General features: G+C 42.7%; 1 protein-coding gene across 1 annotated transcript; it reads right to left on the reverse strand.

Moving 5' to 3' along the window:
- Positions 1–289: 289 nt before the first annotated feature.
- Positions 290–15524, reverse strand: LOC119464783 (plasma kallikrein). Its single transcript, XM_037725718.2, has 8 exons — positions 15388–15524; positions 10322–10349; positions 8217–8296; positions 7634–7749; positions 6295–6448; positions 4273–4375; positions 1313–1464; positions 290–634 (listed from the first exon to the last, which is right to left on the reverse strand). The coding sequence occupies exons 1-8, from the start codon at positions 15463–15465 to the stop codon at positions 413–415; spliced, it is 933 nt and encodes a 310-aa protein (XP_037581646.2). The 5' UTR covers positions 15466–15524; the 3' UTR covers positions 290–412.
- Between the last annotated feature and the right edge of the window lie 601 nt (positions 15525–16125).

The following is a 16125-nucleotide window of genomic DNA, read 5'->3' on the forward strand; positions in this document are numbered from 1 at the left end:
CACAGTAAACGAATGGTGCGAACAATCGTGTCGGGGTATTGGGCCAAACGAACCGCACACCAAGGCCAATTGCTGAAATTCATGCTACGCCCCTGCGTGTGTCTATGCGCATAGGCGGGATTAGCCTATGCATTTCCTACATTAGCCTACACTTAGCCAAGCATTTCCTTATTACCGATATTTTGATTTTCCCTCGTCCACTGTGCGCACACAGAGTGGCGGACGAAAGGTTGCAAAGACAAATTACGATATTGCAAAAGGATGCTCGTACTCAACCAACAACTCAGAGTCAGCACTTTATTATTTTGCGCACCACAGTAATATTCTTCGAGATAAGTTTAGGTACCATTCCTTCCCGTCATTGCCCTTCACAAAAGCCTGGAGAAGCTTCAGTGAGACTGAGCCGGCTGCTCTAATAATAGAAAAAGTCGCCGCGAGCGGAGACGTGTGACATTACGTGCCACTTGTGGTAGTACTCCACCACACTCTTTATCCACGCAAAATAATAGTCCACGCGCACGTGAGCACTGGGTATATCCCTTGAAGCGTCGCAGCTTCGCGGGAAAGATATGACGCCGACTTGATAGGTGCGGTTGCCATTCCTCTTCATGGTCACGGGTCCCCCGCCGTCACCCTGCAAGCGTATGTCAACGTTGCAATGAAAATTTGCTTTGAGCTAGTTGGTTCATTCTTTAGGTATGTGCCTCTGGAAAAATATTATTTCAAAGAAGGTGCAGTTGTGTAGAAGAAAAGGCCAAGCCAATGACGAGGGAATTCATCGCTAACTCGCACTCACGTCAAATGCGCGTTGTTTATTGCAAAGATAGAGCACAATCCGCATTATTACTTTCACCAGCTTTCTTAATTTGTTCAAGTATACATTCGTCCAACGCCATCGTCATCGACGGAGGGTGGTGCGGGACAAAGGGTTAAGACCCTTTTTCCCCCGTCTTGGCCCGAAGTAAAACTGCCGGAACAGTTTTCAATAAAGTTTATGCTATCTCTCTCCAATGGGCAAGATTTCTCTAATCTGCACACCGGCTTTCTGGTAAGAACAATAGAAACATCTAACACCCGAACATTATTTTATAGTAATTCAAAATATTTTACTGTTCTTCCTTGTGACGGCCTTCGTACAAACCAAGTTGAAGTCCTTAGATATTAAAGTCTTATTGGAAATGGATCAGCAATGTGAATGAATGCGATCTTTACGATATATTATACATGAGATAATCTCTGGAGATCTATAACGATGTGAAAGCAACAGGTACGATTCATCCGAGATAAGAAATGTTTAGCATCATATACTTACTCTGCATGCTCCTTTCTTCACCCCAGAAGTGCAGATCATAGTCCTACTGTCTAAAACCTTGCGTTTTCTGATAACCTCAAGCTTTTTCTGGCAAGTAGTGAATGGCACAATCTTCACAGTGGCGTAGCGTAGCGATAAGGACTCTGTTATCCCTGCGGCAGAAAACCATGGTTCAAAGAGATGACGACAAAGAGCGGAAACATCAGTCGAATTGTGTATAATCTGCTGCAGTTATAAAAAAACTCGAATCGGCTCACAATGTCATAGCGTGCCACAACCTCAGATTCGTGAATGTACACATAGGCGCTAAACCAACTGTGTAAATAACCACACACACACACACACACACACACACACACACACACACACATATATATATATATATATGTATTTATATATATCGGCTATAAATATAGCCGATAGAATTACCAGTATCATTTTGTAATCCTTGGTGCTTGCCTCTTAGAACTATTACCATCTGCGCCGAGTAAACTGCCACTGGGGGAAAAATGATGTTTCCTGCGTGAACTACAGCACCCATTGCTTCAACCCACAGCAGGTGAGGGGAATTTTATGAAAGCTGTTCTAAAGCTTTCAGACGAATTGATACGAAAGATTAATCAGTGAGAAGAATCGGTGACATAAAGATGTAGCATAACAGACATATACACGGTTTTTTCTATGAACAGCCAAATTTAAGTTAGCGTTTTTTTATATGAGATGTGATGGATGACCCATAACCAAATCGATTTATGGTGGGGGTCACCGCGTACTGAATGACATCTCTTAACAGATGTTCTCAGATGGCATGACACGGACTCACTTATGCCAAGTCATAAGTCGCTGACTTGGCCAAGTCTCTATGGGTTCATGTATCACGGCTGAGTGATTGCCCAGTTCACGTGTCCACAAGGAGATACGCAAGCAATAAGCAGAAGGAACAGGAGATGTGCAGATGCAAATAGGCCAGAAAATAGAATGGAGCAGAAGGCACCAATGTCGCTCCCATCATGGCGCGAGCGGAGCTAAATTTAATTCTCGCGCGCAGCTTACAGAGCGGCGCACCTTGGTAGTAGGTTTGACGATCCGAGCCGCAGGGGTCGGGTTTGTAGTCCTTATAACCTCTAGGAGGTTATAAGGGCTACAAGTCTGCAATGTCTTTCGGAAATTTCACATTTGCTCGGCTACAGAATCCTTGCATTCAACACGTAGGGATCTAGAAATAGTGTGAAGAGACCTGGGCAGCAAAACAGAGCACTACCCGAACCTAATAAACAAATAAACAAATAAACGGTTTGAATTGGCGCCACTATTAATAGTGCTATCATCTACTGTAGTATTTTAGAAGCTTGTTGTGTGTTTTTCCTTCAGTACGCCATGTGGCGCGCATACTAAGTCTCTTTTTCGAAGTACCTTGTTGAATATTCATTACCTGCTGTTGTGGCCTGAAGAAAACTCTCGAGAACGCTGCGTAAACATGCCTGGTAACTGTTTTATTGTACCGGCTTACTAAGTCAACCCTCGTGATTAGTTTGCAACCATAAACATACATTTTTGTTCCCCTATTTAGTCAATGTTTTCAACGAACCTTTCTCAGGCTTGATTTGTTAGGCCTCGTCGGGCGGCTATCGCACCGATCATGTCGCTCAGGTTTAGTTTACATGCTTTCCAACTCTCCCCATTTCTCCGGGAGACTCCCGATTGCTTACACACACCCCCGATCGCACGGGCCCGGTTCGGTGGGTTATCGTTATCTCGACAACGGACTTGTGGTAACATCACACTGCAGCGCACTCAGTTAGCTTCTCTGTCGTACAGAAGTGTTATGCGGTGAAGCGCGTCCAGTGTCGGAAGGGGCCACTTGCTATCGCAGGTTATAGCACATTTTGTCCTGCGTGCATGTGTAGTCAATTCCACAAGCGCACTATAATAACGAGTACCAGTATGATACCCCATGTCCAGAAGCTTTACTTGCAATCATGCAGTGCCCTGTATGGCGTGACGGCAGCCCTGAAAAGCAAGAAGTAAAAACGTGCGCGAGTTTTTTTTACGCGTCTTTTTTCGAGTTGAATGCTTCGGACCATTTGGCAAGTGAAGAGCACAATTGATTTGTAAATATTATGTCAGTTACACATTCTTTTTTATTGATATCACCAGAGGACAGCGGTACAAATGTGTACTACTTTTCATACCCTGTAATAAAGACAGCGGTACATATATGTACCACTTTTTTACGAGAACTGTTGGGCAGAATTTATTAAAAAATTGTGTCAAACAATTTTTTAAGTCATCCTGAGTGTCGTTTTGCAGGTTTTAAGCGAAAAATGTAATGAAAAAATAGCGCCTCACAAAGGGAAATAGAGGCAAGCGCAACAGGCCCAAGTACGTTCGTAAGCGCCGAGCACGACCAGCGCAAGGCAATATCAGGCGCCACCAGTACTAAGCTCCTTTCACTACGCCAGTGCCCAAACGACCTCCTCCGTAGAACGATCCCACTGTGAATAGGGAATGAGCATGATTGCGAAATTACACCGTAAGACCCCCACTAGCTGTAACATGTTCAGCGTGTAAGTGTCTAGGGCGTCAATAAACGTGTGTTGTGCATTTGCTTACGTCATTTTTGTATCCTAGTGCCCGTACGCCCTATGCCTGCACTGGTACGTACCCCAGTGCTGCTGCGCCTTTGAAACAACCTACCCGATCTTCGAAGTCGTTGACGTCGACCAATTTATTTTGGTATAACCGGATGAGCAAGCACTTGAATTTTAAATTGTTTTTTTTATTCAATAATAGCCCCTTCGCTAGGTTGCACGATGTCACTGTCATTCGCCCTACTTTTCATTTTGTGGTTTTCCAGAACAGGTTCGGAGAATCTCCACAATGAGAATATTGTTTTGCGCAGGAAGGATGCAGAGCTGTGTAAAAGTTAGGCATTATTCTTAAGCCAATTGATTACTTACAGCCCCATCCAAGCACAGTTGCATTCTTTCGCATGAGCTCTTCTTTCTTGTCCATGAGACATATTGGACGTGCATGGTTACTCTTCGGAACAGGTTTAAAAAGCTGCAAAATAAAATTTACAACAAAATGGGCGATGTTTAAAATAAAAGAAAAAAAGTAGCAGTTTCGCCCGAAAGGCGAAGCATCGATGGCGATAGCAAACTAGTGGACACCTGTATGAAGTAAGGATAGTAGCTTTAACGGCCGTGTAAACTTGTAAACATAGGCATACTAATCTAAATTTACAGCAAGGGTGTCACGCGTGCGCAAGCAAACATGAGCGCATCTGACTCGATGACCGTGGAAACATGCTGTCAAACCGATATAATGAGTGAGAGCGGCAGCCGCGGCAAGCGAATTGACATTCATCCCGCGGCCTGCACCAACGCGAACTAAACCGCGAAAACACCGAGCTTGAGGAAGGACTCTTCCACCACCGCAGATAGCTTTCAAGATACCGCCGCCCAAGGGAGGAGCGCGTGGCGTAGTACGTGGCCTCCCTCCTCCCTACCCTCGGCCCGGCTGGAGCGTGCGGTCGCTCGGGCTGCGCGGAGCAATACACCCCCCCCTCCCCTACCTTTCCTCCGGAGCATTGTGCGCGACTGGAAAACGGCGCGCTTCCTTCCCGCTTTCAGTGCGCGAGATTGAGCCGCGATCGCCGGCTCATGCTTCCACGCTTTCACTCGAACGTAGAGCATACGGCGCGCGGCGATGATTTTATCGCTCTTTACTTTATACGGAACCTCCCAGCGACAGTGACGCCGACGGCCGGAATGCACCTGGAGCGTCCATATAATTGCTATCGCAATAACAGAAAATAAATATTGCCCTAGGCAATGAGTTATCTAGGGCAATAGTCTTATGAACACGCAGTGCAACATTACGTTATTCACACCTTATAACCATACACTATGAGCACGAAGTGCCTATTCAAGAATGTATTCGAAAGAGCGCTCATTAATTAACCAACTTGATTCTTAAAACACAGACACGCTGATGAGAGTAGGTGGAGAGGTTATACGGGGAAAAGGCTTGGCATGCAACTAAATGTCTATTACGAGTACTCAACAAGGGATCTACGGACTAGAGAAAAGGAAGAAGACACATTCGTCCACAGGTACAGAAAGATGGTAAAAAGCAGCGTTGAGCACCATGAAAATGCTAAGTAAGATAAAGGTAGAAGTTTGTGGCACTGTAGATAAGCAAAATGTTATCCCTCTGGCACTCGGTCATAGATTAGTAATTAAACAAAGGCTTGGATTTTACATTTTCCTCTCGATATAGCTTGGTTTACTTTGTATGTCCAATTAATATTTTGTCCCGTGAACTTCATGCTGCTTCTTTGGAACATCACAGCGGATGATTTAGGTTACATGCATCAATGGGAAACAAGTGCTGTCATTTTTCAGTCAGTGCTATTCATAGCGCTAACATTGCGAGGCAATCGCGAAGCGGTGGAAATGGAAAAGTCAAATCGGCAAAAATCCAAACCTAACATAGTCTAGAAGAACCTATTGCGAGCGGCATACAGTTCAACCCGGATATATCGAATTTGAAGGGATCACAAGAAGGCTCGATATATAGATAAGCCTATATATCAAATAAATGTTTTATACTGAAATTTTCAAGGGGATCGTACAGCTGTTCTTTACACGCACTAATTCGGTATATGTGGGTTCCATATATCCAAGTTCAACTGGAGAAAAGTTGGTTACCTCTTGGTAATAAACTTTATTCATCATAATGAAGCTTAACATAATTCCTTGTAATATACAGCGAATTCTCTAGTTGGTATACACCCCGCCCCCCCCAAAACCATGCTATTTCATGCAGCCCTGGGCACGATGTATAAAGCGGAGTGCAGAAAAGGTCATTGGTGAATGCCTAAAACATTCGCAATTGCTATTATCTAAGACGAAGCGGTTGATCAAAAAAAAGAAAGCATAAGGCAGTGCGTCCATTCACACGTCTTGAGAACTTACCCTGAGCAAAGCGATGTTGTGTAATCTGGTAAGTGGATCAAAGCCTGGATGAATAATTATATCCCGCGCTCTGCGGAAGCCACCTTTTCTCCTCTCTGTTTCGTTGTGGTACACTTCCACGATGCTAGCCAATGATCCCTTTCCTTTGTCGAGGCTGAAGGGGTACAGAACTTACTGTTACGAAGTAGTATGACGAATCAGGAGCACCGAAGAGCTCGGTCTTAATAACTATTCGAAACAAGTGGTGAAAGAAGCCACGGCAAGCATCACGAAAATGAGCAGGTCTTTTCTGGCAAATTGTAAAAATAATAACAAATGACAGTTAAAATTGAGAATACTTTCACATTCCTAATAACTGAGAAATGACAATGAGAAGAAAAATTTTTGTCCAGAAATTTTTTCGACACGCAGTACCTCTGCTTAACGCCTGCAATGCTTCACCGATTCTCCAACGGTGCAACATAAAACAGCAAGAACAGAACGCGAAGAGCATCGAATAAGACAGTCGCGATCCAAAGTGAATGTTTTCAATATGGTATCTTTAGCTTAGAATGCGAACTTTCAGACTTGGATCGGTATATATTTAAATACAATTACGACACAGTCTCATGAATGTTAGCCAGTGCCATTTGTGGTCAAGGTGGCATTTTTTTTCATTTTATCGTGGGCACCGTGCATAATGTGGACGTTTTGATGCAGAAAACTTTGATACAGAAAGCATGGATGCAGAATGCAGCTATACCAATGAGCTGGTGCAGTAGCTCTAAGTGAAAATGTTTCGATGCAGAAAGCAGCTGTAAACATTTGCGCAGCACTTGAGTGCAAATCATACACACATACGTGCGACTCCTGCAGAATTGAAGGAAATACCTAACACGTCAGTACTTTCGGTCTCATTATGACGTCCAGTACCGCCTATCGGTACACGCACAACTGGCGCAGTAAGCATCGAAGGCGTTGTTCAGTATTTGAAGTCGACAGGTATCTACAACCGATTCTAGACAGGGTGTGCTGCTACAAGACTGCGCGTGGCTAGTGCTTTTTCTCGCTTGACCCTGTTATCTTTTACCCTACTGCAGGGTAGCAAACCAGACATGCGTCTGGTTAGCCTGCCTGCATTTTCTTGCCTCTCTATGTTTCTTTCTCTCTCTGCGAGTCGAGGTAAAACACTTAAGAGCATTTAGTAAATTAGTTACACTTGCTACACCGAACAAAGCAAATCATTCCTGGCTGTATAAAAGCAGTCCATTTTTTTTACTTCCCGCTCTGCTACCTGATGAGCCTGTCTACGGTTACTCGCTAATCATATTAGTACTAAATAATTCGTTTAAATACTCACGCCCTGAGAACACACCGGGCTGCCGTCAGCACAAATCGGCGCGTTATCAGCGTTCCACCACAGGGATGAGCTGACGACTTCTTCTTGTCCTCAACAAAATACACCTGCAGGTTTACCTGCACATGCCATCAGTAAGGTCCAGCTAAAATACTCTGGCAAATACAGTGCAAACGAAAGCCTGCCACTGCCTATTCTTATGCATTTTGTGTACTGCACAAGCAAAACCGATCGGTGAAATCAAGTTCAGCAAACAGCAGGAACACAACGCGAAAAGCATCGAATAAGACAGTCACGAGACTAACTGAAGCTTTTGAAATATCGTATTTAGCTTATAAATCATTCTTTTCTTTGCAAAATGCTTGAAAATTCCTTGAGTTAACTGTGCTTGAAATCAAATACGTCGCATCAGCTAAAAATAACATCGTACAAAGCTCTCCGGAGACCATTCAAATTTTAGATGTACGAAAAGAAAAGGATCGTGACTTCACAATGTATACATCAAATTGTAAGGTGGGTACTGCTATATAACTAATTGAGATGCTGCGATCTATACAGTAATATAAATTGGAAGCACGGCACTCACGACCCATGGCTGTTGCTGCTTTATGACGTTCTTCCCGCCCACTATTCTAGGGGTAGGAGACATTTCGGCCATGCCACAATCTGAAATGCATCGTGCAATGGAAAGTGCGTGTATTCTGCGCATTCGGGTATTATTTACAATGCCACAATGCATAAAACAAGACTTTTGTAACAGTTTAACAATTGCATTCACGTTACATAAACAACAACATACAATGTGCACACAGATTTTAATCTAAGCTTTGCGGACGAAGCATTTTACCACGAATACTCCCAGTTTTGATTATTTTGTCCCCGGAACGTTTTTTCCGCTAGATGAAAGAATTGTTGAACAAAATACTTGAGAAATCTAATAACATCCTGCTGAGCAAGATAAATTATTTTTCGGGAGTAAGAAAGAGGCGTTCAAGCACACACAAAGAGAGTGCTGGAGTAGTTGCCAGTATATACCGATCTCACGGCGACTTGCATCAGCCCAGCACTGCCGCAAAGGCGGCTGACAGTACACGCGCTTTGTGGGCGGAATTGCAAGTACAGTAGCAAGTATGCAGTTTTCATCATAGCATGTGTGCCATAATTTTTCTTATTTCCGCATTGCTTGGTCTTCTCTTCTGCACTGAGATTATGTGCTCAAATTTGATTCACCGTGTTGTTTTATTCTGGTTGGGTACACACTGTTGGAATTCTTACGACCCCCTTACACAATCCCCTATGGGCCTGCAAGGTATTTTAAATAAATAACAAACCCCTCATATCGCCTTAGCGATATGCAGCGAGAAGGAAATAATAAATAACTTCAGCAATTCTTCTGGTTCTCATTCCACTTATTGCGACAGTAGCAGCCTCTATCTCTTAACAACACCAACTTTCCCGAGCACTGCTTCTTTGCCAGGCGCACAACGTCCACCACGCATTGCGTCAGAAATGATTGCCCAGATGCCACTAATATCGGAGTCTCTGCGTAGCGCAATACCTCGCACAAATTACTAAGCGCGAGTCTTGTGCGATAGCGTAGTGCCGGATTAGCACGTTCCGCAGGAAAGTGCACTTAGCAGTACCGCTTTGACATTGTATACTTGAGGCGGGGCTCATCAGTTTTGCTCTAAGCGCCACAGTTTATTTGGCTACCCTCCGCACCTTTTTGTCGACGTTTTCAATCAACACACATGGTGTTACGTCTTCTATCGGCAATCAGACATACATATAAGGTGACTATTTACAGTAGCCTAGCCAATGGGGATGGGGAGACCCCTCCCATCCAACACACACACACACACACACACAATGTACCCATAAAAGTCCTGAGAATATTCTGAGATAGCGTTCGCGTAGATATTCCCCTCACCGTTGCCTTCAATCCAAATTTAGAGGAAAAAGCAGGTAGGAGTATATGTATGTATGTATGTATGTATGTATGTATGTATGTATGTATGTATGTATGTATGTATGTATGTATGTATGTATGTATGTATGTATGCATGTATGTATGCATGTATGTGTGTATGTATTTATTTACGTACTTAAAAATTTATTTACTGTTATCCCCCCTAGAGGTTATGGCAGTGTGTGTCACGAAACAAGTTAAAAGACTTGGAACGAGGAAAGGAACATAAACGCAATCGCCGCATTAAAAACATACCAGTTTCCAAGCAAGCCAGGCAAAATAATGCATGACAGTGGTTTATAATAAAAATAGTAACACTCTGCTGATACACTTTACTATTCGATACATTGTTTCACTTGTTAGTAAGTCTTTAAAAAATCAGTGCTTAAAGCAATTAACGCGTGCTGGAAAAGGGGTTCTGTCATAATGACCTCGCTCGTCTGTTAGCATATCCAAACACGAATGATGTTAGGCTTGTTACATCAGCGAGTTACTTCCCCTTCATTAGTCATAATAAAATTTACAACTGGAAAAGCGATTCCTTTGCGGCAAGGTAGGTACTGTCATCAATGCACCGGCTGGGTAAATGAATCTGTTTAAATCGGTTGATTATCCGCTTCACACGACCGAGCCGAGTTTTCTTGAACAAATGAAGCAGACAAAATTACATGTCAAACATAGGACATGGTAAACCATTAATACATATAATAACAATAGCTTACCTCCCCCATTGATTTTGTAGCCAATGACCTGAAAGAAATGTATTGAGAATGCGATACAGACATGAACTGAAAATGAAGAAATATCTTTCTCAAGCGATAGCTTCATGATAATTAAATAGGTGTATTAAAATCTGTTGGGTATAGCGTGAGGAATGATTACATAGGAACTGCATATATAGCAAACAACCATTATATTTTTAAAGTTTATACGTACACATAAATATATAAGCACACAAAATCCTAGCATAATAAACAAAGCTCCATTTCTTCAGCTGTGGAAAAAACAAGTACTGGCATTGCCAGAACGTAAAATGTTCAACTTACATTTGGAACGCCAAAGGTTTATTTATGTATATGTTTTGATGCCGAACGGGCGCTCAGGAAAATCCAGCTTTAACCCCACGATTCAGCATGTACCCAGATCGGCCCTTTAGGTTATACCTAACTACTGTAAACAACTAAACGACTAAACAACGAGGAGAATTTGGTAAGAAAACACCCACGGGGAACGTTCCTCCCAAACTTTTTCGAAAACAGGTTACGAAAATTGGTTAAGAATATCATTGCAGAAAACGCAACCGCACTTCAGAGGATATATGGGTGTGTCACGAATGGCGTATGACTATCGGTAGAAGTACGCGACGTAATTGAAGAGTTGTGGAAAGTCATTAAAATGTGGGGACCTACGCAAGAGGACTCACGGCGCATTCAAAGGCAGTAATCCCCGATCTGCACTATTATGTACGAACATTTAACATGTTAAGATTAAGTGCTATCTTGCGTTAAATCTGCACGGCAAGAATAGAACATTTAGGTGATCGGTTGCCGCAGCACGAACTTCTCAAATTTCTGGTATCTATTGTTCGTGATGATTACCTGCCGAATAAAAGCGTACGCCGTGTTTTATAACGCATGCATCAACACCAATTACCCCTTCAACAAAGTGTTCTTAGGCAACATCTAAATTTTATCGCGAATGATAACTCCCGAGGATATTTTTAAAATGTCGTTGCAGCCTCTCAGTGGCAATAAACGTCAACAGTCTCCTGTGAGCAAGCAGTCGAAATTTCAGCTTGAAGCGTTGAAGATTTACAGGGAAGCCTCCCTACACTACTAAACTACATAAGGAAGGCTTCGACGTAACAAAGTGGCTCAGCGTTGAGCTCCCAAGTGGAAAGGGGGCACACGAGCTGCTGTGAGAATAATCCGAGGTACCGGAACCGCATCTTTGCCGGGACAGATGGCACTGCATTTACACTTTTAATAATTTCTGACTTACCCACATTTCTGGCAAACCGCAAGCGGAAATGCCATTGTATTTCTTTGTGCAATTCAGGACCGCTATCTCAAAAAGTGCTAGAAGTATTGCAAATATTCCTCAGAAAACATGCCTTTCTTACGGCATGGCTGAGATGTGCGGCTGAGGAGCAAGGTAATACATAAAAATATAATTAGTGAATCTTTTTAATAATCTAACTAGACATTACGATTTCTCATACGGATAACTTACGCCTCTACAGTACAGCTAAAAAGTGAAATAGCGCTATTTCTAATGGTCAGTTAAAAATTTGTTGGAAAACAAAACAGGTAATATATTGGTGCACACATTTACCTATACCAGCCAACGCTATGAATTTATTACCGCCACTTTAATAGAGAAGTCTGGTGGGCAGCGTTCTCCAGTTCAGCCTACACGTCACACGCCAGCGTAACGGCCGCTGTCCCATCCCCAGTGGCAGTGCTACACTGTTCACCTTTTCAGGCTACTGCAGTGAGCAGAGAGCTTCATTAATCGGCGAATAACGCTTGTGTTGACACAGCTTGCACAAACAATCACATCGAGCCTCCCCTCTCCTGCTCCTATCCTCCCCATCTGCACCCATGCCTTGAACATTGCCTCACGAACTTGCGCTTGGAATTCTGCGCTTGGAGTCACATAACGCAAGGAGCCCCATCCCAGCCCGAAGCTTCAAGGGCTTTTCGATAGCAAGCGGGCGCGTCACGGCATCTCGCAGCGGCCGTAGACTCTAAGGAGCGCATGGATTTCAATTCCGAAACTTTGTGGGTATAAAGTTCTCATAATCTTTTGACACGAAAGGTGCACTGACATTTTCAAAGGCGGGCTTTAGATTTTCAATTCTGGAACTTCATGGGTTTATGTTCTTAAAAATATTGGGACAACAAACATGCACTGGAGCCCTCGTATTCACGCCGTTCCAGAAATCGAACCACGCGCTCGTAATCTTCCATACACGAAAATACTAAATATAAGCGTGACTGTCAGCTGGCAGCTGATAAATTTCTCCAAACATTTTCAGGAATCTCGCCCAATGTGATCGATCCGCTGGACCAGGGCAGGCAAATTGAAATAAGAGAAAACAGAAGAGAGCGGCCTATTATTGAGACAGTTCTTTTTTGCGGGAGATGAAGTCTGGCTCTCCGTGGCCATAGTGACAGTGGTCCTATGGATTAAAGAAAAGCCCCGGCTGGAAATACTGGTATTTGCAAAGTGCTTCTTCGCATGCGAGCTGATTGTGCAGATACATATCTGAAGAACCATTTGGAAAGTTGGCCCAGTAATGCCTCGTATTTAAGCCCAGATGTACAATACCAAATTATAGAAATTTGTGGTAAAATTATCAAAGAAAGCCTAGATGCAAAAGTAAACACTAAAGTTACTTCTCCGTACTTGCTGACGAAACGACATATATTGTTGGAATCAAACACCTTACTGTTTGTGCAAGGTACCTAAACAACGACGCCAACGACACCGAAGAAGTGTATATAGGTTTTATCACCAGAATAGACTCTCTCTCATGCGACTGGAAGAACTATGTAAATGTGTACAAACTGCTGAAAATTTTAGACACCGATCTCGTGGCCACTGCCAGCGCAGAGCAAGTATTTTCAAACATGAGATTACTACAAAACTACTTGCGCTCTACAATGTCTGAGGAACGCATGGTTAGGCTGGATCTTTTATACACCCACAGAGACGTCGGCATCAACGTGTCCGAAGTCATTGACCGCTTCGCTAAACTTCCCGCCGAGTGGAGTTTGTCCTTTAGACAGCAAATCAGCACACATCAGTTCAAGTAAAAAGCTCTGTGTTGTCAGGTCCATAAACTCGTAATTATGAAAACGTATGACTGTTCATTAGCTTTTAAAACCGCAGAAAACTTCACCATTTAATGTAACAGTTAGCATCATGATCAAAATTATTATGCGAATACGAAAATTACGAGGACATCAATAACCAATTTTGACCGACCTTGCCCATTGAAAGCCCGGCCCACGCAGCGTTTCGCAACAAACACACTTGGATATTGGGTACTTCAACTTGCCGCATCATCTGTGGCTTTCGTTTGTCCTTTTCTTTCTTTTTTGGCTACATGCTCTTACTTACTTTTTGAAATAAAGCAATAGCCTTCTTTGATTTTGGGTGCAGAAGAATTGTTGCCGCTATGCAGGCAGCTAAAATGCACATTTTCGTACTCAAATCTGCACCTCCTCTATTATTCTACCCATATGGTGCTGTCACGACCGCAGCATGGCCCAAGTACATGTCACAATTTCTGCAATCATAGTATTATTGTTGCCTGGATCACCTGTCTTTCTATGCGTAAAGTTTACTGTGACTAAGCAACATGTTTATTTGTTTTGTTTGAGGCATTATATACAGTTGCGTTTGCTTAGATACGTTGATTTATTGGAGACTTATAAGCACATTTAAGTATTTTGTTGTGAGGTTTTGTGTATACAAGCAGTGAACTTTGTTTTCAGCGACACTTTTTGCCCTTTATCAAGTTGCATCTTCGCATTTGTATATTCCATGCTTCTTTGTCTACTTTGCTGAACTCCTGTTTTTTATATGTACTCACTGTTGCGACTATAATTTCGGTGCAATTACTCACAATACATGACCGGTAACAGCTGCTCCTGCGCAATCTATTGCAACGAAGGACAGCGTCACTGGCCGTTGCATGTGTACAAAAATGTAAACAAGGTTCTTGAATGACATAGATTCATCAAAATATCTGTCCTCAACTTGTTAATTTCATGGCCTTTACGTCTTTTCATGTTAGCTACATGCACTGCGTTGCTGGTTTTGAACTGATATAGTTCTGAAGTTCGCGTGATATTTTCTGTACTTAATAAATTGACAAAAGAAAAACGCGGAAGCATTGAGATCAGTTATTTCTGCCAGAATTTGGGGGACATACGAGTATATTTTTATGAAAAAATACATATTTAGCGTGTATTCACAGTGCGTAGCGTTCAATAATTCGTGTGCAGCATCTAATATGCAATTGCATTGGCAATGGTAATGCAGTTATTCTTCATGTGTGTGATCCCTCAAACAATTGTATAAGGAAAAGGCCGCGCTGCAACCTGAGCCCCCCCCCGAACAAGATTTCTGGCTACGCCACTGAAGGCAATCTAAAGTTATATAGTGTGTACTCACATTCCACGGCGTAAGTTTTAATCTCCTAGCCAAGCAGCGGCAATTTGTATGCTTTACATGCAATTTTGGGTTTACGCACGCGTACAAGTAGATACACTTAGTTATTATTTGTGATGACCTTGTCGTGTTGAGGAAGCCCTCTCCAGCTGGACGTAACTGACATTAGATTCATAACGTGAGTGCAGCATCTGCATATTTGTTGTCGTTTCTCGCCTGCTTTCAGAGGATATGCCTGGCAATGCTGCTAGAACGTTGCGCATTTTTGAACCAGAATAAAATATGAGTTCCCATATTGTGACTGATTCCTTGCTAATAACAAGCTTCAACAGTTGTTTAGTCAGCTTTCTATACTATGGTTTCTCCATTTTAATATTATTGAACCATTCATATTTGGTAAAATTGCTGCAACGTCATGCCATTTCTTTTCCATTATTCCTTCCTGCACATAGTCACATGTGCTCAAACAATATATTTATAGGAGACGTTGTGCTACAAATGGTGATCATGCTCTGGAATATTTCGTCGACAAAAAAGTGCATAAAATAATACATTCTTCTAAACCAGCACTGCAATATCAAAACAATGTTTTGGCTGCCCTTACCTCATTCGCAGTGCTCACGAAGTATAGTAGGCCTATATACGAGGCCAATTTCCACGTAAACGCTGCCATCAGAACCATAGCAATAGCTCTGTGTGGTCGATGCTAGCGTATTTGCCAGTATCATAGGAAACTGCACGAGTTTCGCATTTCATACATGGAGGAGGAGCAAAAGCTGCAGAAAACTAATTTTATTTAATGTACGCAACCTCCTTGCATCGATGTGGGTGGGTGAATAAATAATTACTGCTGTGGCATAATACCATAACTGTTACGCGCGCCTCAGAACATCCTTTTTTTTTCGCTTGTCATAGAGCCATGGGGCGAGACAATTGTCAATACAATAAAAAGCAGACCAAAAGCATTGTGGAGACCTAAGCAAAAGCTTTCTTTCTCAAAGTGGTTCTTGTCTTAGTGATTTGCATATCAAGCAGCTGCGGGGTCATCACAACTGGCGTTTAGTGAAGGCTATTATTACTAAAGTGCGACAGATCAATTCATATGGAGCGACAGTCGGCCAAAAAGAAGACTTGAGTGTTTTATAGACGGCTTCTAACAAAGTGACTTTTGAATGCTTGATAGGCGCCTGTCTATACTCATTTATATGCATGTCACAAAGTCTGACACTTCGTGTATGTCGTAGCCAACCACAACAGCGTCCAGTGTCATTCAGCGTCGTCTGCGTAACAAAAACTAGGTTTTCTGGCTGTGCTAGCGACAAGTGTCACTCTAGGTCTTATA

Source organism: Dermacentor silvarum, chromosome 9 (assembly GCF_013339745.2).
Source record: "Dermacentor silvarum isolate Dsil-2018 chromosome 9, BIME_Dsil_1.4, whole genome shotgun sequence".
NCBI classification, from domain to species: domain Eukaryota; kingdom Metazoa; phylum Arthropoda; class Arachnida; order Ixodida; family Ixodidae; genus Dermacentor; species Dermacentor silvarum.